This window comes from Ambystoma mexicanum, chromosome 10 (assembly GCF_040938575.1).
Source record: "Ambystoma mexicanum isolate Mex_15411 chromosome 10, UKY_AmexF1_1, whole genome shotgun sequence".
In the NCBI taxonomy this organism is placed as follows: domain Eukaryota; kingdom Metazoa; phylum Chordata; class Amphibia; order Caudata; family Ambystomatidae; genus Ambystoma; species Ambystoma mexicanum.
The window spans coordinates 1409671755-1409695966 of record NC_090932.1 but is presented as its reverse complement, the minus strand read 5'-3'; the positions used below and the strand labels follow the sequence as shown (position 1 = coordinate 1409695966).

The 24212-nt window shown below is 46.0% G+C and overlaps 1 protein-coding gene across 3 annotated transcripts in view; it reads left to right on the top strand.

Moving 5' to 3' along the window:
- Positions 1-24212, top strand: part of DAO (D-amino acid oxidase) — a 431100-nt gene that overhangs the window by 350435 nt on the left and 56453 nt on the right. For all 3 annotated transcript variants that reach the window (XM_069619457.1, XM_069619455.1, XM_069619456.1), the window contains exons 8-9: positions 8059-8141; positions 10893-11010. In XM_069619457.1, the coding sequence (XP_069475558.1) occupies positions 8059-8141; positions 10893-11010 (201 nt within the window). The remainder of the gene's footprint in view (positions 1-8058; positions 8142-10892; positions 11011-24212) is intronic.

The following is a 24212-nucleotide window of genomic DNA, read 5'->3' as shown; positions in this document are numbered from 1 at the left end:
AAGTGGAGAACACCGGGATGGCGTCCAGGTAGATTATGATGAAGTGGAACAGGATATGGGAGAAAAGTCGGTCCATGAACCATTGAAAAACGGTGGGGCATTGACTAGCCCAAACGGCATTACTTTGTACTCAAATGCCCGAATGGAGTCCGAAAGGTCATCTTCCATTCATCTCCTGCGCGGATGTGAAGAAGATGGTACGCACTCCTTAGATCAAGTTTGGAAAAAATGACTGCCCATTGTGCTGCCTCCAGGATGTCGGAAATGAGGGGCATGGGGTATCTGTCTCTGATGGTAACTTTGTTTAGACCCCTAAAGTCAATGCATGGCCCTAATTCCGTGGAATCCCTTTTGAGGATAAAGAAGGGTGAGGCTCCAGCCAGAGAGCGGGATGGTTGGATCTGTCCGTTTACAAGATTAGCATCCAGGTATTCCTGTAAAACCTTCTTTTCCTTGAGTGATAGGGGATACACTCTCTGAAACACTTGTGTATGAGCGTGATAGAAATAAAATATCAATATCAATATCAATACATCTGCCCAAAGGGAACCAAAGCCCCTGGAATCAGATCAATGGAGCAGTCTTCGGGACGGTGAGGAGGCAGGTCTTGGGGAACCTTGTCTGCGAATACTTCCTGGAATTCTGTTATTTCCACAGGCAGACAATGCACTCTTATTGAGGATTCAGTGGTAGCCACCGCCTTGACCGTCTGGTAACCAGTCTTCTGAAGGCAGTTCTGCTTGCAATAAACTAAATAAAAACCCAGCAGGTTGTGAGTCCAATCGTTTGGCGGATTATGCTAGTGAAGCCAAGAGGTTCTGAGAATCACTGGGAAATGGGATGCCCTGATGATGTCAAACTGCAACATTCCTGTGTGTTAGAGAACAGATACCTGAAGGTCTTCAGTGGTATGGATGATCAATCCGGAATTCAGGGGCTTCCCATCCACTCCTTCCACCTTTTGATTTTCTTTCTTCTCGATTCAGCGAAGTCCAACCTTTTCAGCCCATATGGTGTCGACAAAGTTGCCGGCAGCACTGCAGTCAATGAGTGCTAAAGAGTCAATCTTACGTTCACCAACCTTGTATTGGATAGCCACCACTATAAGCCAAGAGTCTTCGGGTTTGTCTGGAGAAGGCACAGTGAGAGTGATGTAAGGGACTTGAACTTGTACCTCAGTATCCCGTCCCCCCTAGGACTGAGGTTGCCCGTTTCCCGTGTGTCTATGTGGCACTTTGGGACAATCCCTGAGGAAATGAGTCTCTGGCCACAGTACAGACCCAGGCCCTTTTCACAGCTGCGTGTCCGTTCTTCAGAGGTCAGGGGAGCTCGGGCTGTACCTATTTGCATGGGTTCATCTCTAGTCTGGCGAGAGGTGAACTGATGACCTGTAAGTGCGTGGTGTTCTTGTGCACTCGAAGAGCCCTGGCCCTTTCTTCGTTCCATCCTCCGTTCAGAGAGACGGTAGTCGATTTGGGGGACTGCCGATAGTAGGTTTGGGAATGAGGGTGGACGCTGTGTTCTGGCAGGCTCGTCCTTTATATCTTCTTTCAGACCCCGTCGGAATATGGCGTATGGTGTATTGAGCCTGTTCAGGCCAGCCGGCTTCGGAGGCTAATTGCTTGAAAGTAGTGATATATGTGAGCAACTCAGCACTCCCCTGACTGACATCCAGTAGCTCTTCACAGACGATGAAGGAGGTCTCGGGCTACTCAAAGGCTTGTTTTAGCAGAGTGAGAAATCCCCCGTAGTCATGGAGAACGGAGTTCGTGCCAGTTACCAGTGGAGATCCCCAGGCTAGCGTGTTCAGAGGCATATGTACTTTCCCTGAGGGTGAAGTGTACCAAAAAAGCTTCTATGAACTCCTTGACTTTTTTAGGGGATCCTTCGAACTTCCCAGATGCAAGGGACATGGGTGGTAAATCTGCGGGATGGTGTTCACGAGCCCTAACCAATTGGCAGAGAACGGCGTTTTCCGTCTTTAGGTTCTGTACTTCTTGAGTGAGTCCTTGGATGACTGCTACTAACTCTTGGACTTGCTCAGCTGTTGCCATCTCAATTTGTTGGTGTTGCAAACTGTCAATCTCGGATTCTTCTGAGTCAGTTTCAAAGGATCCCTCCTCCTCCTCACCTGAACTGCTGGAACTTGGAGTAGGCAACTTCTTCCCTCCTCGGATCCGGTAATCCTTTTTTTTGTGGAGGTATGGTCTACCTTAGATGGAAGCTACAGTGGCCTGATACCGTACTGGAAGGCCTGTGACCTCTCTCCTGAGATAACCAAATAGGGGAAAAAGCGTCCTGTGTTGTAAAAAAAACCCTAGTCGCAGATGGAAGTAGCAGGAGAGAATGTTCCAAAGGATATCGGTAGGTGAGATAGTCTCTGAGAGGTCTGGAGATGGGTAAGTGTCCTGGTCAGATCCTGGCGTACGGCTTCCCAGGAGGTAGCGGACTTCAGATGAAAAGTACACACAGAACCCTTCGAGACATGCAGAGAACAGGGTAGTACCAGTTGCAACAGATGCCAGTGGATCTGAACAAGAAGCCAGAGTCCGAGGATAAGGTAAGCGATCCAGCGGACCACAGCGGAGAGAATGCAGGACCGCTGTACTGCAAAAGCAAGGTGGGAGAAGCCAAGGAAGTGAAAGCAGGCAAGGAGAGAGCGCCAGCCGCGAGCTGCAGAGGGGGGAGAGAGAGGCTGCAGGCAGCTATAGACAGGGAGAAGAAAGCCTGCCGCGGAGGAGGATGGGCAACATGAGAAAGCAAAGACAGAAAGAAACACAAAGAAAGCAATGACGAAACGTCCAAGTCGTAAGGGGAAAACAAAGCATATAAGCACCCAACAGAGAATGATCAACTGGGTTGCTACGCGCCGACAGCCGGAAGGAAAGGAAACAAGTACCTCCCGGCGGCAGCCATCTTGGAAAAGACTATAACGCAGATGCAGAAACAGGCAAGCCATAATGGAACATTCAATGGAGGTGTTTCCTCCAGTGATTCCACAAGCACCAGTAGCCTCAGCGCGTGACAGTCAGGGAAATTGGGTTTTTTTCTCAGGAGAGAAAGCAGGTGTTACCCGTGGGAGACTTGCAGTCACTGGGGTTTTGCTTTGACCCCAGTGGTAAGGTGTAGGGTCTTAATAGGTTCTGGTCTCTACATTGATGGGATCCCCAACTTTTCTCAGTTGGGCTGCATCCCACTGCTAACCCCATATGTGATTAACCCATGGTATCACAAGTAAGGACACAACACAAAAGAGCAAGTTCAAGGGTGTTTAATATACACTTTTAAATGGGTTGGGGACTTCCTAACTTGCCATAAAACTAGAATGGGAGTACACTCTACCATTTAAAATAAAAAAAAACAGTCCTAGCCAGTCTTAGTCCAAAAACAATAATAGTTAAACTAAGACACCTATTGCCTGCCCTAAGCTTATGCTCGGACCTCACAATCACAGCACTTGCAGGGGTTCCCTTCCCCAACCTTCATTCACATTCGTTAGGGGTTCCCTTCCCCTAACTTATTTCACATTCCAGGTCTCCCTCAGTCGGGCTCGGACCTTTCACTGATGTCGAAGACTTTCGAGTGCACATGTTTTTTTCATAGACCCCCGCAGGACCACTTCGACTTTTACTTCAGCTCTCTCTTATGTTATTTGCCCCAGTGTCTCTTGGTCTCGGTAGTTCCATAACACAATCAGAAACTTTCAAAGAAATCTTTCTCATAAAGCAAACACATTTTTAACGTCCCCTTTTGTCGGGATTAATCACAACCTTAGATTGTGAGATTGTGAAACTGCCAGTCTCATAATGCAACAGTCACCTGTCACTTTGTTTCCTAATTCAATTCAATATTCACGTTCCTGCTCCAGCCACACATACGTTCACCGGGTTTCTTCTCTTTTTTGTCATAAGACTCACCCAGCTGGCATGGTGCTGGTGAGCAACTTCCTACGGATCTCTGGGTTGAGGTCAGGGTCTCGCCACCTGCCCCTCCATCCTCCCCAACTCCTTTGTTCACACGGGAGGGAAATTAATGCCTCTGGATATGTTGGTCCCTCCCAACTCTGTTGTTCACCTGGGAGGCAGTGCACTATGGTTCCCAGAATGCACTTCTTCCTCTGCTCCTTAATGCCCCAGAGGAACGTGTACTGGATGGACATGACCCATTGTGAGCAGCTCTCCTTAGTCTGGCTCTCTGGCTCCCTCACCCTGCTGCAGCCCTTCAGACACCCCGGGCCAGCATTCGAGCGTGCCGCTCTCTGTTGGTCCAGATGACAATTTAGGCTGGGTTTTAGAAGGATTCCCTTGCTGGATGCCACAAAACAGCTTCCCTTCTTCCAGCCCTGCTGCCGCTGTCTGAGTGCTTGGGATTTAGGTAGGGATCCTCTGCCGGACTCATACTTACAGCCTCCCTCCTGGCTTCCCAAGAGCAACTGACTCCCTTTCCCCTGCAGTCTCTTTTTTGTACACATCAGAGAGGTTAATTGTCTACAGGTGTTTGGTCAGGGTTGGGTCTGCCTGACCTTGCCTGTCCTCATTAACCGGACAAACTGCTGTCAGAATAAGAAAGTCTTTCCTCTTTGTCTTAGTGTGTTTCTTGATAGAAATCATTACTCCTCTAGGTCACCTCTTCTTCTTCTTGGTATTGTGTGAAAATGGGAGGGGGGTGGTGTGTTTCTGAAAATACACCAGAAAGAGAGAGGGGGTATATGATTGTTGGTAACTGGTAGAAGGGCGATACCATGTGTCACCTGAGGGGGTTCCCTCCGAAGTACCCAAGGACCCCCTGTCCAGGTGATCCGTCGTCACACGTCCGCCGCTCGGGTTGGGATCTAAGGGCGATGACCCTTCCCTGGCCACCTGAACAAAGGATCTCGGGGGACTTTCAGTGGGAAGATCCTCTGGTTTCTCACAACACAGGCAAACACCCACCCACCCAGATCATTCAAAAATACACCATCATATGTATACTCATTCACACACCAGTCACTCACTCAGACACATTTTCTTGCATTCTCTACACAGGCAAACACCCACCCAGAACATTCAAAAACACACAATCACTTACATAAGCATTCACCCACCAGTCAGTCACTCACACCTTCTCTTACATCCACTCATAGGATTCTCTACACAGATACACACCCACCCACACAGAATATTCCAAACCACACCATCACATTCATACTCATTCACCCACCAGTCACTCACGCCTTCTCTTACATCCACTCATTGCATTCTCTACACAAGCACCCACCAACCCACCCAGAACATGCAAAAACAAACATCACATCACATTACTTCTCATTCACCCACCTTTCACATACATACATCTGACATGCACTTCACACATACAGATTACACATCATATTTAAAAATAAAAGCATTCTTACCTGTTTCTTGCAGCTTCGGTTTGTCCTTCCAGGCCACCCTCCGCTCCTCTGTGCTGCTCACAAACAGGAACCAGGAACCTGTGAATGCTTCCTAGTTCCTGTATGTGAGCTGCGAGGAAGACAAGGGAGAAGGTATTGGGGATGATTGTGTAATGTGACATGTGCCACATGTCGCAGTCAGCTCCAGTGCTCCTCCCTGGCCCAGCCTTCACCCTGATGGGTGGGGACTGGGCCGGGGACCCACCAGGCCAGTTGTGAACCCTGGTGACCCCTAAATGACGTCCCTGCCCAAGTGCTATATTAGCACCCAAGGAGAGGTGCTGGCCAGTCAGGTGGCCAGGAATGTTGATGGAATCTGGCAGTAATCACCTGCATTGTCATCTGGCCACCAGCACCTCGTCCTCATGTCTACCATTTTCCTTCACTCGACCGCTGTCCCCAACCCTTCCCCACTCTCCCACCACTCCAAATATACCCGCCTGCTTCAGCCCCACACCTGCCCCCACTTATTCCCACTTACCTCTCAGTCCTCTGAGTCAGCTCCTCATCATCATGCCCACTCCTAGCCATGGACAAAGAAATAGTAAATATTACGCTAAGCAGGGTGGCCATCTTGTTTTGGAGTTTTTTAGGGAGATTGGGCACACGCATTAGTCACAGCTGCAAATTACCTAACCAAAAATCTATAAGCACCCTGGACTAAAGTCCCAACGTGTTAATAGCGATCATCCTCAAATTCAGGGGTCGAAGGGGTGTTATTGTCCTTTGGATCTCTCCCAAGCCTACCTTAGGCTCGGGACGGCAGGGCGTTACCTCACTTGTCCACCCCCAAAAGCAGGGATGATTGCTATAATGACAGGTATTTTATTATCCAATTTAATACTACACACTGTGTGGCCCTTAGAAGGAAGACTGGCTGAGTCAGATCTGCTGAGATCATCTGGGATTTCAGACTGTGCACAGATCTAAAGCGCGTCAATCCCTGAGCTATTTTACCAGCTAAGTCCCTGCCCACAATATTAACTGAATATTAGTATAAACTGCCATTATCTCTTTACCATTTCACTTGGACTGGTAGGCTCCTATACTGAACGTTTGACATTATCCTCCTCTGGTTTTGTTGAACAGTTTAGATTTTAGAAACGGGTCTTCTGTATAATATACAATATACACTTGCTAGGGAGAACACCAAAGCATAGAGTGTACTGTTTTTGTCCAGACCTGCCCATATCGTCTTTTTTCAGAAATTAATTAAATGAAAATAGATAATTTTGACAGGATTTTTTTCTCCACTTCTTTAAATCTTTGCAAATGGTAAATGTGTTTCTTTAAAACAATGCTGGAAACTGTGCAGGTAATGTTAGAAGTGAACTCAATATTCAAAGCACTAAGGATATGCATATGTATATATACACACAGGCATGGCTAGATGTAGCATTCTACAGAGCGGAGATATGAAAGAATGGGGTGGAGCTCTGGCTGTAGGGAAGCAGGTGTGTAGTGGGGTGTGTAGAGGGCGAGACAAGAGAAAGAATGAAAAACGTGATCGTCCATGCAGCGAGAGGTTGCCTTGCAATAGCAAGTTAAACATTGATATAAGCAAAATAGTTTCCCCTTTAAATTAAAGAACGAGTTATTGTACTTCATTGCCGAACCCTCAGGGTTGATGAGAACAAATGAATGAGTGGTGTTCCCCAGAGCATTGCTGATTGATAAAAGGGGCCTCTGTGAAAATAAACACATTATGATTGCCAGCGATGGATGGATGGTTGGATGGATGGATGGATGGATGGATGGACGGACGGACGGACGCACGGACGGACGCACGGACGCACGGACGGCCCAGGTGGCCAGCAAAGACTTTTGCTGATTGTCGCCTGGCTGAAGATCTCAAGATATTACAAACCAAAGCACAGCATTAGAAATTCATCATATTGTAGGACAGGAAGAGATCAATCCAGTCCTATCTGAGATCTAAGTCTTGAGAGATTCAACCAAGTAGTGATGTCCAGACACTAGGATGCCTGCAAAGTATCCCATACAGTCTCCTAATATGTAATCGTTGCAACTCTTTCATTAAATTATTATTCGACTTATAATGAGAGGTAAAAGAGCTACGTTCCTTATAGAAATCTGTAAGATATACTGGAAACAATCTACGCTGGTAGAGTCAAAGAAGAATTTCTTTCACCGTTTTAGTTCATGGAATATTATTGGGGTGAGGATCAAGCAACACATCAGATTACGGCAATTACGCCAACAGGGCAATATATCATGATGGACACTTTTTTATCTACTAGCAAGGGTACAGATTAAAAAAGTTTTATATGGATATGTGCAATATACATAAGGTTGAAAGGATAATGTGCGAAATAGGTAGTATGATGTGTTGATTGTAATGCAATACATTATTAATTTGTTTTGTGTTCTTGAATATTGGTTTAGAGTACATACTAATATTTTCTGTAAGTGATGGCGAGATGCACTTTAGGTTTCTGTGTCAGTCATATAATACAGAATTGAAACAGCCCAACAATACATATTTCAGAGACTCTCGTGCCGTTTGTCTGGTAAATTGATGAACTATCAAACAAGTTACGTGTGCTGCGATTCCTTCATCTGCCATCAATACAAGCATGTTCTGATTTTGTGTTTGCTTTTCTCAGGTGAAGGCTCCATGGATGAAACATTTCATCCTTACACATGATCTTGAATCTGGGGTTTATTCAACGCCGTACATTATTCCAGGGTAAGCAATGAACACATTGGAGTTCATCATTTACACCCATTAATGGTAATTGGAACAAATAATGACTATGAATGGAGGAATACATGATGTCATTGGATACATATATTAAGAACCCTCTTGGGCACTCCACCATACATGATAGGGAAGTCTGTGGGAGCTAGACGATGCCACATGGTAAGAAAACAAGGTGTGGTGCTGTTCTGGACACTTCCAGGTCCTCCAGAAACAAAGGTAAATTACCTCTATCCAGGGGCCTCAAAAAACTACTAAACGGTTCTCAAACAGAGCGCTCCTGGAGAGCCAACTAAATGCCTACACTTGGATCCGGTAGAAAAGGGGATGGCTGGCTAAGCCTTATCACATCACATATTGGGTATGATATTATTTGTAAATTTTTGCAAGTTTTCTTTTATGGGTTTTATGTCCCTTTGCCAACATTAGTTATGTCGATGTAATTTTTACTGAAAAAGTGACATCGAAAAACGAATCGAATGTTTAAGAAAATATTTGAGGTGGTCCCCCAAACCCTCTTCCCTATATTTATCACCCTTCCCCTAACCCCTCCCAACCCCTTTTATCCACTTGCCTCCCTATATATTTCGATGTGTTATTTCGATGTAATTTATACTGAAAACATGACATTGAAAAGTCATCTAATTTTTAAAAAAATATCTGAGGTGGTCCCCCAAACCTCCTTCGCTATATTTAGTACCCTTCGCCTACCCCCTCAAAACCTCTTTTATTCACTGCCCCCAACCCACCTATATATTTCAATGTGTTTTGTTATTTTTTCGGTAAAAATGACATCGAACAAACTGGTGGGTGTGAATAAACGCAATGCCCTTTATGGATCTCCATGACAAACACTCTGAGATCCACTGCAGAACATCTCCAAATTCATGAAAGCTGCTGGCTCTTAGGTCCCATTCTGTCTCCCCTTTTAGTTGAAGTAGCCACTTGTTTTCTGATGTTCTTGCTGCTCTTCAACCCAGGGCTCTGTTGCTAATATGCAGCCCAGCTGTGAGATCCAGAGAAACCTGCTCTCCAGTAGCTACAGTGGATGGTGCTATATGTACAGAGAGCCTGGCCTCATAGTTCTGCTTAATCCACCCTGCTTGATTCGGTTATTTAATTATTTGATAGTGGGTAAACATTGACTGGCTTTGATGCTACAGACAACCTTTCTGTGGTTACCATGACTGTGTGCTGGGGCTAGGCAGAACCATGTAGTAGTACAAGACGGGGGCTGGGGGGTGCACAGCAAACATAGTTGGGCGGCAGGGAGCACATAAAGAAATGGGTTGCGCCCAATGGGAATATCGAAAAAGCCAGGTTCATGGGTTGTGCCCCATGAGTACACACTTCCCTGGAGTCTGGAGGGCAAGCCACCCAAAGTGAGCAGAGAATGGTTTGGGTGCAGGAGCACAGATGGGGAAATGGTGATTACCAAACGAAAGGGCAAGTGGGGCCCAGTTAATGGTGGAGGAGTAAGGGAGAGTGGGGCCCAGTTAGTCTGAAAGCAGACAGCTGGTGTGAAGACTGAGGAAGCTTGGATAAGCAGGAGGCACTAGGCCAGAATAGAGACCCACGAGACTGATGTTAGGAAGGGCTAGAAGCATGGAGGAGAGACGGAAGGGAATGGCGATAAATACACCCTGAGGGGTGGAAATAACTAGTCCCAGCAGACTGGGGGAGTAAGGGAGACAGGGGCCCAGTTAGTGGTGGAGGAGAACGGGCGAGTGGGGCCCAGTTAATGGTGGAGGAGTAAGGGAGACAGGGGCCCAGTTAGTGGTGGAGGAGAACGGGCGAGTGGGGCCCAGTTAATGGTGGAGGAGTAAGGGAGACAGGGGCCCAGTTAGTGGTGGAGGAGAACGGGCGAGTGGGGCCCACTTAATGGTGGAGGAGTAAGGGAGAGTGGGGCCCAGTTAATGGTGGAGGAGTAAGGGAGAGTGGGGCCCAGTTAATGCTGGAGGACTTAGGGAGAGTGGGGCATATGGGAATAAAGGTTGAATACTTTCATGATAAGCATAGTATTCTGTATAATTCGAATAAGTGATAATGCTGCGGGCTGGTATCAAAGCCACACTTTTGCATATGACTGATTACTGCTTGACAACCGTCTTAGCAACCATAAGGAATGCAGGGCAGCCAATGTGAGGGGATTATCCTTTCAAAAGCACTTTGCATGTAAAAAAAGGAGATAAACTACAATACCTCTGAGGTGTGATTATCCTCTAGGGCAGCCTTTTCCCAGTCTAAAAATAGCATTTCCCAGAATGCAGCACTACTTTTCTAAATTGCTGAAAGCTTAAGGACACTTTCGCAAAATAGAAAATGGTCAGTCTTTAAAGAAATGCTCGTGCTGCCACTGATGCACATGTTTCTCCCAGGAAAGCACAGCATCTGCCCTTCAATACTTCCACCCACCTTAGAATGGCGGTGCTGGAAACTGCGGGGGTTCGGGGGGGGGGGGGAGAGAATTTCAGCTTTCCACACTACTTTTAGCACAAACTCAGAATCATGCCCTAGGTGTCTGGTGTTACATTTGAAAATAAAGTTTTAAAAGACTTTGTAAAGTAAAAAGAGTCACGAGGAAGAGCTAAGCTGGACGAAGGGGGGGGGGGGAATTGAGAGGTGCCAACCTGTTTTAATATTGAAATAGGTTTTTGTTTAAAAAGGATAAAAGGTGTTTTCAAACGAATTACCTGAAATCCTCTAACTAACAACTTGTCTCTCTTCCGAATCTCACAGGAGCGAGCTAGTAACTCTGGGAGGAATTTATCAGGTGGGAAACTGGAGTGAAGAGAACAGCTCACAAGACCACAACAAGATTTGGGAAACCTGCTGCGAAATGGTTCCAGGTCTCAGAGTATGTAAAACCCACAAGCACTTTACTTTCATCTCAAGTCATGTCATGCTCATTAAGGTATCACTGAAGCTGTGCAGTTCATCTGAATAGTTATTTATTCATTCATATTTGTAGAGCGCGCAACAGCCCGAAGGCATCGTGGCGCTTGTTACAGTGAGTGATCAGTGCTTAGTTACATATAAACACTGACAGGCATATTTATTGTACAATTTGTATAGAACAGTTTACAAAGCACATAGATGGGATGGGAGCTGAGGAGGGGTGGGGAAGTGGTTATGCATTGCTATATACACAGTGAACAGGACATTGCAGGTCTAGACATGGCAGACCATCCAGCGCCCTGTGACGAAAAGCCCCCTGCCTGAACTTGCTGGTCACAATCGGTCTGTATGCTCCCATAAGCCCTGTGATGCTCGGTCCAAAGGCAGTATCGGTAGGATACCGTAACTACGCCTGCCAAGCCAAACACAGGGGACAGGGACCACCATAGAAACGCCTGACCATTTAAAGGATTCTAGGAACGGCAGTAGAAGGGAACCAGTAGTGCCTGAATACTCGTCTCCCCTCACACTGGTGCATGAAACCCATATAAATCGGTGTCCAGTCATTTGATCGAATTCAAAGGATCGAATGACAAAAAGTTAAAGTCAAAAGGATCGAAAACAATTTTTTCGAATGCATTTTTTTAATGTTTCGTTTTTTAAAATTTAATATAGTTAAAAAAAATGTTTTTTTAAAGAAAACAGGGGGTTGGGGAGGAACCCCCCATAAAAAAAATGCATTCAACCCTTTTTTTCCGGTCCTTTTGACGCGAAAAAATGCCATTTGACCCTTTTACCTATAACCACATACATCTACAGACAGAAAGAAATAAGAAGCCTACATTATGACAGGCAACATGTTTGGTAGTGAGGCAGCCACTGCAAAATGCCTCCACTTTCAGACAGTTAAGAACAAGTAGGCTAAGGGAGTCCACACGAGAGTCAGGAGCAGAGTGTGACAACTAGAGAGAGGATTGCCCAACCGAAGGGACAAACCAGCCAAAAGGCCCATATCAGAAATATAAGCACTCTTCAAGGGTGGGCTCCACCAGCCAATATCTACAACAGCTGCCTGAAGAGACACACCTGAATTCCTTTACCGCAGAGATAGGCTGGAGGGCAGGGCCTTTGGGTAGCAGGCAGAGGCAGGGCTAACCACGGGAGGGACGAGACAATCGCACGCTCCACATCTGGCCTGTAAGCCATCTCCAGGGAAAGATCCCGACAGCCAGTCCCCATCCCAGCTAACACGTCTGATCAGGAGGAGGCTGTAAGGCAGACACAAAGCTCTAAAAAAGCAGGGCCTGCACCAAAAGGCTGTAAGAGTTAGGGGGAACACTTATTCAGAGCTGGTTGGAGGGGTGAACAGGAAGAGCTGGTGAACTGGATCTGAAAGCAGACAGCCAGAGGGAAGACTGAGGAAACTTAGATAAGCAGGAGGCACAAGGCCAGAATAGAGACCCATGAGACTGATGTAAGGAAGGGCTAGAAGCATGGAGGAGAGACGGAAGGGAATGGGGATAAATACACCCTGAGGGGTGGAATTAACTAGTCCCAGCTGACTGGGGGAAGTAGACCCAGAAGTATGGGAAAGGAAAGGTTCAAAAGGTTGCGGTAAGGGAGACCCAACAGAAAGAAGTTGAGGGATTCTCAGAGCTAGGGAGAGAATGGTACAGAAGAGAGTAGGGACTAGAAAGGCCCACTGATTTGGAAAGAGAGAGGCACTGACGACTGATGAGAGATCATCACAGTAGACCAGCTGAAGAGCGACAAAGAGGGCTTGGGATGAGAATGAAATGAGGTCACAGGAGAGGGACCCGTAAGGAGAGATTTGATAGGATTTTGGGCAGAAGAGGACGAACGGGGAAGAAAGAACGACTCAATGAGGAGCTGGCTCGTTGTGATTAAGAATGGAGGAGGAAGAAGAGGGAGATTAAGTGAACAGGGTCACAGTTTATCGAGCTATTAGTGGGAAAGGTGGAGGATTGGCTAACCAATATGAGGGAAGAGGAGGTTGTAGGGGGAGATAATGAGGAGGATACCTGGAGGCGGATGTGGCAGGCTTTTGGCATGAGTTGGAGACATTGAAAGGAGGTGCTGAAAGTAGTTCGGCGAGGAGGTTGGAGGCAAGGGGGGAGGAGAAGAACACTAGGAGGAGGTAACAGGAGAAGATCAGGAGGCAGATGGAGGAAGAATCATGCGGCAGAGTGCCAAGGAGGAGAGCCATATTGGGCAATAGAGAGCCAGAGATCCAGGGCCTGAAACAGTCTTGGGTGGCCTCCTGTTTTACGGTGGTATGTAACATGGGCCAGATTAGCTCCAAAACACAGCCGACTGCTGTGCATCCACCAGGCTTCGGCTCAGTCTTGAGACCTGAGAAGAGGATGCCTACCACCATCATCTAGCAACACAAGACCATCATCACCTACGTTACAGACGCTAGAGACAAAGACTTGGTTGATAACCAACAGGAGGAATCGAGAGAGAAATTGCAATTTTGGAATTCTTTTTCGGTTTGCTTCAACCAAACTGTATTCTTCACCTGTTTTGTCATCATGTAAAACCATGGGACGAAACAAGTCAAGGGATTGAGAAAAATGCAGCAAACATTTATTTGGACAGTTTTTCTTCCCGAGAGACACTTCCCTTTCAAGTTCTGTAGATATCACAGATTGCAGCTAGAGAAGAAGCATCCTTGCAGCTTTAGTTTCATTCAGCACCACTGTTTGTTATGTTGTCCCAATATGTATTTAGTTATTTATTTAGTGGGACACAGACCCTAATTCATCTTTTGTTATTCAAGTACTTTTGTCTTGCCCATTTTTGTTGGTCAGTGGAAACCATATGACATCATTTAGACTTGTTTCTAAATTTAATTTGCTCCTCGTATACAAGGATTGACCAGTGATGGCCCACAGTATGATGCCTTAACATCATTGTGTATGACACTGTCCACTGTGCCTTGCTCCCAGATGATCACTGCAAAGGATATAATTATATGACGTCTTCAGACAGAAAATAGCCTGCTCTCTATTGTAAAATGATACTGATATCTACAGTTTTTTTTTAATCAAATGTCTTGCTTGAGAACAAATTTGTATAGTTGAGTGTATAACTACACTTATATAGAACACTATAGTGTTAACATGGAACTTAACCTGGTTTTACTGAAACGCATTAGTAATTGTGGACTTCATGACATGGCAGCCGTCATTGCAGAAATCGCTATAGATTTAGCTTTTGTGTGGACTAATAAAGCAGGAGAAATCCATAGGGACCTCAGCTTCCCTGCCTGCATCAAAATAGGATGCAGACATAGATGCTTTGAGTGTACTTCAAAGAGCGGGGGAACATGAGGGGGGTGGGGAGGAGAATTTCCTGCTCTGTGTCTTGCTTCATCAGGGAAATACATTGCAAAATGGTCTGGAGTAAGTGGAACCGTCAGAGTTTGTCGCTTTATGTTTCTTTACCTATGGGCCATCAAGCAGCCTCTAGAAAACAAGTAGGCCTGTTATAAAAATAAGCCTTTTGTGCATTTACATTTTGTATGCAGTAAAAGTATAGACTGTACTGAACGGGAATACCCCGTGCTTTAATCAACATGACCACCTATGATTTTCTAGAAACTGTCCAAACTCGAGCTTTTCGGAATCGCTTCATTTGTCCCTCACTTTCCATATATGCGGGGACACCCCTGCAGCCCCCGAAGCCCATAATGCTGAACTAGGGAAGCGGGGGACACCCCCGCTCACATAGTTCGGTATGATCATCTTCATCATTTTTGTACTATGGCGAGTGTGCAGAAAATGCGCATTCAGCTTTTTTTCCCCATTGTTCTGGGGCAATACCAGTGCACATCAGGGCAAATCCTGGCCCTTTTATTCCTTACTTGTGTGACATAGTTAGTAGTCTGTGGTGGAAGGTCTACCAGAGGAAAGGTGGCAGTTGGGGGAGTCCCAGTGAGAGACCACAAAATGAGGCTTACTATAAAGAAATGGAAATAGCCAGTCACAAGGTTTACAATATAATTTATTTCAGCCCAACTGGGGTCTCAGCGCCCCACGATGCATGCGTACAGACACCGTGGCGGGAGAGAGTCCCGAACAACCAAAGTTACATACATATGTACTAAACAGAATAACATTTGAAACAAACACTTGACCAGCCCGCTCATGTGACAGGGTAAATAGGGTTCATGACCTTTCCACTTGGGTAATGTTACTAAAGCAACCAGTTTGCATTTCCCGCCGTCCTCCTATTGACAATGTACTGTCTGGGAGCAGGGCAAAACAGTGCGTGGGGGCATATTGTGTTCCCTGGTACAAGGTAACATTTGCTGTACAGCTTATCTGTATTGCTCCTAGATTCTAAGGTCAGTCTGCTCTTAAGCCTGAGAATAGGATGTTTCTCTAATGGAGCACGTAGCAGCTGTACATTATTACAAGTGATGGTTCAGTGGGGAAACATGGTTGAGACAGGCAGGCACCTAATTTATAGATTAGCGATGCTTCTACAGAGACTTCAAGGTTGTACAGTGTAAGACAAACAAAGCGCTCAGGAGAATGTGCATTCTTGCCTGGCAATTAACAGAAGGTTCATGCCGCGGTCTTCCACCACGTTCAGAGTGAGAAAGGCATAAATGAACAGGGAACTGAACATTGCATCCAAGATGGCGAATAAAGCAAAATGACAGCGTAGTCATCATTAGTGTGGCAGTAGGCTCGTAGCGCGATGCGAATGTGCTTAGGCCAATATGCATATCTACAGGACACTTAAACTATATATATTTTCATACCAGTTCCTGTCCCCTCTTTAAGTGCCTATATGTGTGTGGGCAATACCACTGTTGAACACCCCATACATGTCTCACACAATATTGGCCACGTTGTCTCTGTTTCTTGTAGAAAAACAACTTCGACCAATGTGCAAGGTGCCAAAGAAACTAACACGCTGCAGAAGAGAAAGAGAAAAACTGTTGTGGTCTATGTTGCGGATGAGTAGAAAACCAGCAAAGCGGCTTCCACAGCGGTTTTACCCATGCAGCACTCCAATCCATTTTGAGACATACTCACTGCAATGTTGCAGGACCGGGCTCATGTAATACTGGCTTGCAAATTTTCCAAACAGGACATTACATGACTGGAATGGTGGTAACAGTGTGCCGCTATTGCCGATCCTTGGAGGATCAACATGAAAGAAGGGGTGGGTATTAGACCCGTTTTTATGAATTGTAACACCTCCTTGGCAGGGTAGAGCAGGCATGATTGGCCAGGGGAACCAGAAGGTGAGGACCAATAGGGGCAGAAAGGGGAGGGAAGGATAGTAAATCGGAAGGTGTGGGTTGTTCAGTTGAGGTCAGAGAAGGAGTAGGTTGCAACCTAAGAGACCAGCAGAAGGAAGGATGATGGAAAGGAGTGTGGAGGCAATGTGCAGAGAATATGAAGTATTGGTTGATGAGAAAAAGTGGTACTGTATCGTGATTGTGCGTGTTAGATGTGTGAGTGAGGGGCAGTGGAAGGGCATGGGGTGAGTGAGAGGTTGTGGAGGGAGTGACAGGAGGATGATTGAGGAGAAGGTGGGTTGAGGTTTTGGTAGTGTGAAGAGGAGAGAGTAGTGGTTTTGTGGGGAGGGGATATAAGTGGTTGCGTGAAGAGGAAAGCGTAGAGGTAGTGTGGAGAGATGATGGGAGAGCACCAGTGGGAGAGAGAGTAGGATGAAGTAAGATCGGTAGGGTGGAGGTAGGTGAGTGAAAGATAAATAGGAGGGAGAGTGGTGCAAGCATTAGAGCGAGTAAAGAGAAGGTGGGTGGAGTGAGAGGAAGAGGGAGAAGAGTAGGAGGAGATCAAGGAAGGGGCGGAAGAAGATAGGGAGAGGAACTTCAGGGCACAAGAAGAAAGAGACTGAATATAGCTTGAGTCTCTGGTTGGCACACCATGATCCCTAGATCTAACCCCTGAAGTAGAATAAGTTGCAAATGCTCACTTCCTCATCCCCTTTAGATGACTTCATGCAGGAAAATATTTTAAACACTTCTGGGGAGTTTTTATAATTCTTACCCGACTTCATTTGGGGAAGTAAATATTGGAGTTGCGTCATGAGGTAGTTCTACTCATTATAATTCACTATTCTGAGGAATACCGCAGACAGTAATTACTCTGCACCTCATCATATTACTTCTGGTTAAAAGAGGTGGTATTTGGAACTGCACTTATTTTAATATTAATGTCAAACTCATAGTTTTGCAAAACTGCATCTTTTTGTATTATGCATACTCCAATTTTTTTATGAAAATTTAATTTCAATAAATTGTGTTGTTTGGTTACACAAATTAAACAGACACTCACCTTCAACCACATTCTAGATGTCCTTGTCCCTGATGGCTACAGCATCCAACACAGAGACCAGTTGAACAAGACAGGCGGAGGCCTCACAGTCTTTCACAAGACCTTGTGACCCTCACCAGACTTGACAGTGACAACATTGGCTCCTTCAAAGTCCTTCCCTGCCACTTCCCACTCTAAACCCCAACAGACACAGTCACCTTCCATCTCATCTACAGACCACCCAAAACCCAACACTGCCTTCATCAGAGACTTCACCGACCTGTCCCTCACTCATGCCAACAGCATCTTCCTAGGCAACTTCAACCTCCCAGGCATCAAGGCCACCAAACCGATAAAGGAAGCTCTCCTCAGCCTTCTCGACACCCTCAGCCTCGCCTCACACAGTACATGAAAGACCGAACGCACAAGAAAGGTAACATTCTCAACCTAATCATCACTGCACTTCCTTCCTGCACTACAGCTCTGCTATCCTGCTTGACTGGTCTGACCACCTGGCCATGCCTTTGAAAATCCTGCACACCACCCCAGTCAAGCACTCCCCACACAAACCCATCAGACAAACCTTCAGGTCCTTCAAGCACTTCCTGATTTAAGCACTAATGGAAGACCTCAGCAACCTCCACCTCACATGGACAGAACACCCCCAACCGAATTTCGACTCTCTACTAGAAGCATGCAACACCACCCTCTCAGCCTCCATCGGCTGGCATGCGCCTCTGCAACAATGCACCTGCAAACTGAAACCGTCAGTACCCTGGTACACCAAAGAACTCAACCTCTGCATAAGAGTCATCAAGGAACAAGAGAAAACCTGCCACCACTCCAGGACTGCATCCAATCTGCCGCTCCTCAATGAACTCTGAGCAACCCGCCAACAACTAGTCAATCCTACTATCAGAACACCATAGCAGAAGCTGACAACTAAAGCAGAGCCCTCTTGAAAGCAGTCAAGCACCCGACCCTGCCATACCACACTGCATTGAAAAATCCACTACCATGAACACCTTCTTCATTGACCAAATCAGCAAGATTTGCCAGGACATAGACACCAGCTCTGCAACCACAGAGTCACCTCATGTCTCTCCTCGTGAAATCTCCACACCCTGGAAAACATTCAAGACACTCTCTACAGAGGACCTGGTAGAAACCGTGGTCACCCTCAAAGCCACATGATATACAGACATCGTCTGTATCCGTGCTCAAGACCCTACCAGCATCCATCCTCAAGACTCTCTCCTTCCCTACCTGGAGATCATCAACAGCTCCCTAACTCAAGGCATATTTCCATCGACCATAAAGACAGGACAAATCCTCCCTCTATTAAAGAAACCCACTTTGGATCCCTACAACCTATGTAACTATCACGCCATCACCCATCTTCCCCTCTAGGTAAGATCATTGAGAAAGCGGTAGCCACGCAACTGCAGCAATACATCGACACTAACAATCTCCTCCAAATCTAGCAATCCGGGTTCAGACACAGATGCAGCATGGAGACGACAACCTTACAGGTGGTCGACTACGCCCTCAACATCCTTGACGAGGGCCACCCATGCCTCCTGGTTCTACTCAACCAATTTCCCACCTATGACACAGTAGACCGCCAGATGCTCACGGACACCCTACATCGGTGCATGGGGCTCAGCGACCTTGTCCTATGCCTGTTCAAGTCCTCCCTCACCAACTGCCAGCAGTTTGTTCAGATGGACTCCTCTAAATTGCCAATGCTACCCATCACCTGTGCAGTCCCACAGGGTTCCAGCCTCTCCCTAGTGATCTTCAATCTATACATGGAGCAACTGGAAGCCCTTCTAGCCACACACAACATCCATATCCACTAATACGCAGATGACACACAGCTATACCTCAAGATGGACTCCATCAAGGACATTCACAGGCTCAAAACCTGCATCTCGCTGATCCAGTTTTGAATGTCTAGTGCATACTTGAAGCTCAACTCCTTCAAGACCTACTCCTCACCAACAACACTGAACACCCAGACATACAGACATGGCTATCAACCATGAACCCTGAGGGCTTCATACCCAAGCTCACCTCCTGCGCCAAGTCCCTCAGGATCCACATCGACAAACACCTCTCCTTCAAGACACACATAGCTAAGAAAACTCAGACAGCTTGGTATCAGCTCTCCCTCACGCAGAAAGTCAAACCCTTCCTTCCTCTGGACAGCTTTAGAACTTCCTGGTGGAAGCACCCACTGTTTAAGCACTGGTCCTATGCCAACTGGGTGGTGGCAATGCCCTCCCCAAAGGCCTCCTGTCATCCTCCCTTGTGCCTCCGAGAAGTGTTCTACACCCATTCGCACACCTCATCAAGGGTCTACGCAGATACGACCACATCACCCCATCCCTCATTGACCTTCACTGGCTCCCACTGCACGCACGAATCACCTTCAAGTTTTCCTGCATCATCTATAAAGCTGTCGCCCTAAAGTCTCCCAGCTACCTCGCAGAGAAACTCAGCATCTCCGGCAGACACTGCACCACCAGATGCCAGCACACATGCAGCCTTGAAATCTACCACTGCAAAAAGGAAAGGACCAGAAAACAAGCCTTCTCGGCCTACGCCCGAAGACTATGGAACCTCCTCCCCATCAGCATCAGACTCACCCCCACGTTCCTACAATTCATAAACAAACTCAAGACCCACCTCTTCAAGGGGTCTCTCCTCCTCAACACGTAGGCCATCACATCACCCCTGCGCCACCTGACTCATTAGATGCTGTCTGCTGCTCTCCTCCCTACCAACCTACAGTTGCACTCCCTCTTCTGTGCCCCGGTGTATCCTACCCCCGCTGTATATCTGTTATGTTGTTACCTCTGAAAAGCACTCTGTTAAGCATCTGTACCGTTGTATATCTCTGTATAGCTCTGTAAAGCGCTCTATTATTTATCTGTATTGTTGTACACCCCTGTAAAGTGCTCCATTGCTTCTTGTAGCTAGGTCAGTGCTCAATAAATACCATAATAATAATAATAATAATAATAAAAGCTAATACTAATCCCCTCAGGGTATTTCATGGTAATTTAAAATCAGTTATTTTGACCAATAATCAATTTGAATGACATGCATAAAAAATAATATTTTTGAATGGTAAGAAATTCAGACCGTCATAGTCAAATGGATCGAACATTGCTTGACCATAGGATCAGGAGTTCCCCAGAATATTCAAGGTCTACCACAGAAACCATTTTTTGATTCATTAAATATGATCGAAATGTGTTACCCCGCATCAGCTGTTCACAATTATGCTGAGAAATACTGCAACATTACTATGAGTAGTTGAAACAAATGTCTGTGAGAAGCCAGAAAAACTGAAGTGGAAGTGGCATTAATGTTACCAATTAACGCAACAGAACCTCAGTAACTTCCCAGTCAAGATAGCTATGCAAACTTAACTTCACGCAGCGCAGGATCTCATTGGTGAGGACACATGACATCACAAATGGTATCATTGATTACATCACTAATAACATCACTTATGACATTAATTGACTACTTACATCATACAATTATCTCTTCAGTGGAATAATCTTAATAAAGGTACTTAGACTTATGATCTGTAACAGTGTATATGGAACCAGGATTCCCCCAGCACACTTCGTCTTTGAAGAGTAATGGGCTGTGACTGGATGCTCCATGCCGTCCTTTTCTTATGTCAATTCGCCAAGGCACCTCTCCCCTTTGGTGAGCGGCAGGACACAGGTCGGTGTGCCTTTAATCTTGAGAGGTGCATTGGCAAGTGCCTGGCTTGCACCTAGGTGCTCTGCTCTTTACTGCACCGTATCTCTCTGAGGAGTGCCTGGCCTGCCGCTGGGTACTATTCAGTGCCCTCTACTCCATTGGAGAGCCTCAGGACTGTGGCTTTCTTGCTCCCTACTTCACTTTTGAAGAACTCTTCAATGTGACTCACCTCGTTAAAGAGCATCAGGCCTGTGGCCTTTGTGATCTTCAGTGCCCTCCACTCCTTTGTAGAACAGATCGGCCTATAGCACGTGCTCTCCACTGCATCTCACCCTTTTTGAGAGTGCTCAGCTTGCGGCCCAACCGTCCCCAATGCCCTTAATGCTTTGCTGTCGTTGATGATGTTCTTGATGTTGTGAAGCAATATGTGATGTCATTGGTATTGTCACCAGCAATGCCATTTGTGATGTCATGTGTAACATCGTCAATGAGACCATGAGTTAATGGAGGGCCTGGATTTAAGGTTTCATGACTACCTTAACTGGCCAATATCTGGGGTTTTATTTTGGTAAGCCAACCCCTTTAGGATGCTTTAATTGAAGTTTTTTCCAAGGATTTTTGAGGTTTTCAACTGGAAGAGCTTAAAGAGGAAATGTCAAATTTTTTAACTAAAGATTTTTGTGTGTATTTCTTGGGTTTTGTAATGGCATAGCTTTGTAAACATATCATTTTACTGTATTGTACTTTATTCCAATTTGTATCCAATAAAAAATAGGCTATACACTGCTCCTCACATATGAAGGGAGAAACTGGCCTTTTACCAACTACTTTGCAAGGAACTTTGCCCCTTTGGAGAGTGATAGACCAGACTCTTTAATTTACTCCACACCTTTGGCGAGAAGCATGCCGAAGGGGTGAGGCCTACTGGAGAGCATCCGGTTTACACTTATCTACTCCTCAATTCACCTCTCCCTTTCGTACAACCTCAACCCTTGGGGGATCCAAGCTGCCACCGGACAGTCTCCAATACACAATACCTATTTCAATAGAACACGGCCACCCCTTTCTCAAAAAAACATTGTGGGTCATTGTAATTTGACATGCATTTCCCATGTCTGCCCATATTAGCCATGCTCAAAACAGCATGTGGTCTGATCTGTAGGCCAGGCCTTCTTGCTAAATGCACAGTGCAAGTTGTGTATTTATTTAGTTTGACATTTATAGAGCACGCTGAACCCAGGGGCATATGGGCACTGGATACATTAAAGACAAGGTACAAAACAAACAGTCCAATAAATTGCACATAGGGCTGGTTGTTGGTTACAGAAAAGCATGACACAGCCGAAGGTACTATCATTAACATGCCAGGGCTTGACATCATTAGTATAGTGTGGTAGTGTCCTAGGGTTAAGGGTCTTGCGTGAATAGCCATGTTTTGAGACTTCTGTGCAAGGACCAAAGGGAGGAATCGGACCTTGGAGAAAGCGGGAGTGCATTCCATTGTTGTGCCGCCAGCACAGGGAAGCTGCAGACCCCAGCATTTTTGCCATTTGAATTTTGGGATGGATAGCAAGTGCGAGTGGGCGGCACGAGTGAGTCTGTTGGATTGAGTTTTGGAGACTTTACTAGAGAGGAATTTGGGGGCAGTGTTAGATAGGCATTTGTGTGTAAATGAGAGAGTCTTGAGCATAATGCGCTCACGAACCAGCAGCCAGTGGGCCTTCCGTCTCGCTCCGGGATGTGCTCTTTATTTGGAATGTTCAATGCTGCTCTTAGAGCATTGTTTTGTATGATCTGGAGTTTTATAATATTGTGAACAGTTGAGCCTGCAAAGAGGGCATTGCAATAGTCTATCCTGGACAGAATGAGTGCTCTGGCAATCGTGATGCAGCTCTCCGATGTTAAGAAGGGTCTGCAAGCGTTGATGAGCTTGGACGTGAATGGAGCCGCCGATGCAATGATGTTTACCTGTCTATTTAGAGAGAGCGAGGAGTCCAAGTAGACCTCCAGAGTTTTTACTTCTTTGGAGACACAGATGGGGTTCCCATCTATGATGAATGATTTGTAGATGTCGTAGAGTTTCTTTAGTCGTGTTTGAGTTCCCACTAGGAGTAACTCGTTTTTTTCTTCATTTCGGCATAGTCCATGTTGAGCCATCCATGTTGGATGATATGATATATGTTGCTCAGTGTGTTAGCTTCGGACTTGCAGTTGCCAGAGATGGGCAGGAGCATATGGGTGTCATTCGCATAGTTAGTGTACGAGACACCCAGCTTGTCCAGAAGGTCGAAAAGGGGCTTTGTAAAGATACAGTGTTGTAGAGACACATGAGCCCTGAGGAACTTCACAGGTAACTAGGGCTGGAGGGGCAGCTGCTGTGTTGAAAAAAAAAACTCATTGTCGGTTAGATAGGAAGGATACAATCCAGGCTATGGCTTTGGAGGAGAAGTGAGCTGATGAGAAGAGGTGAATGCATAGGATTTTATGAGTGAATGAAAACACTTTAATATTTAGGGAAATGCAAACCGTGGGATTAGCTTTTACATGTTGCGACGAACTACGGTAGATTTTTTTTCCAATAGTCTGGGATGCGCGCTAACTGCCTTGAGCCTGGTACATCGCACTTTCATTATGTAAACAATGTCGCTCACTGCATGTAGGCTTTTTCTGAGACAGAGGCCAATGTTATTGCAAAATACAAAACATAGATAACGGCGAACATTTCAAACAACAAAATGCAGTCATTTCTGTAGTTTTATTTTGTAGTTTTAAACAGGAGTCTGTAGTTCGATGACACATTTGTTAGAACAATTCCTAGTGCTGAATGACGACATGTCCTTGGCCAATATTTACACAAGAAAGGTGCTGTCATTTAAAACACAGTTGTTGGCACGAAGTTTGGACATTGTAGGCATGGAATAAGGGATGGCCCGAAAAGTATATACCAGAGTAATCTCAGCCCCTGCACACAGCTGTTCGCGGCAGCGGAGCAGGAAGACCCGGAGGCAGATGGCTGGAAGGAAAGCAAGAGCAGAAACAAGGCTTTCCAGATGGGAAGAGTCAACTCCCTCCTAATACTTTTACTGGATTTCTGAAGCCCTAATCTGGATTC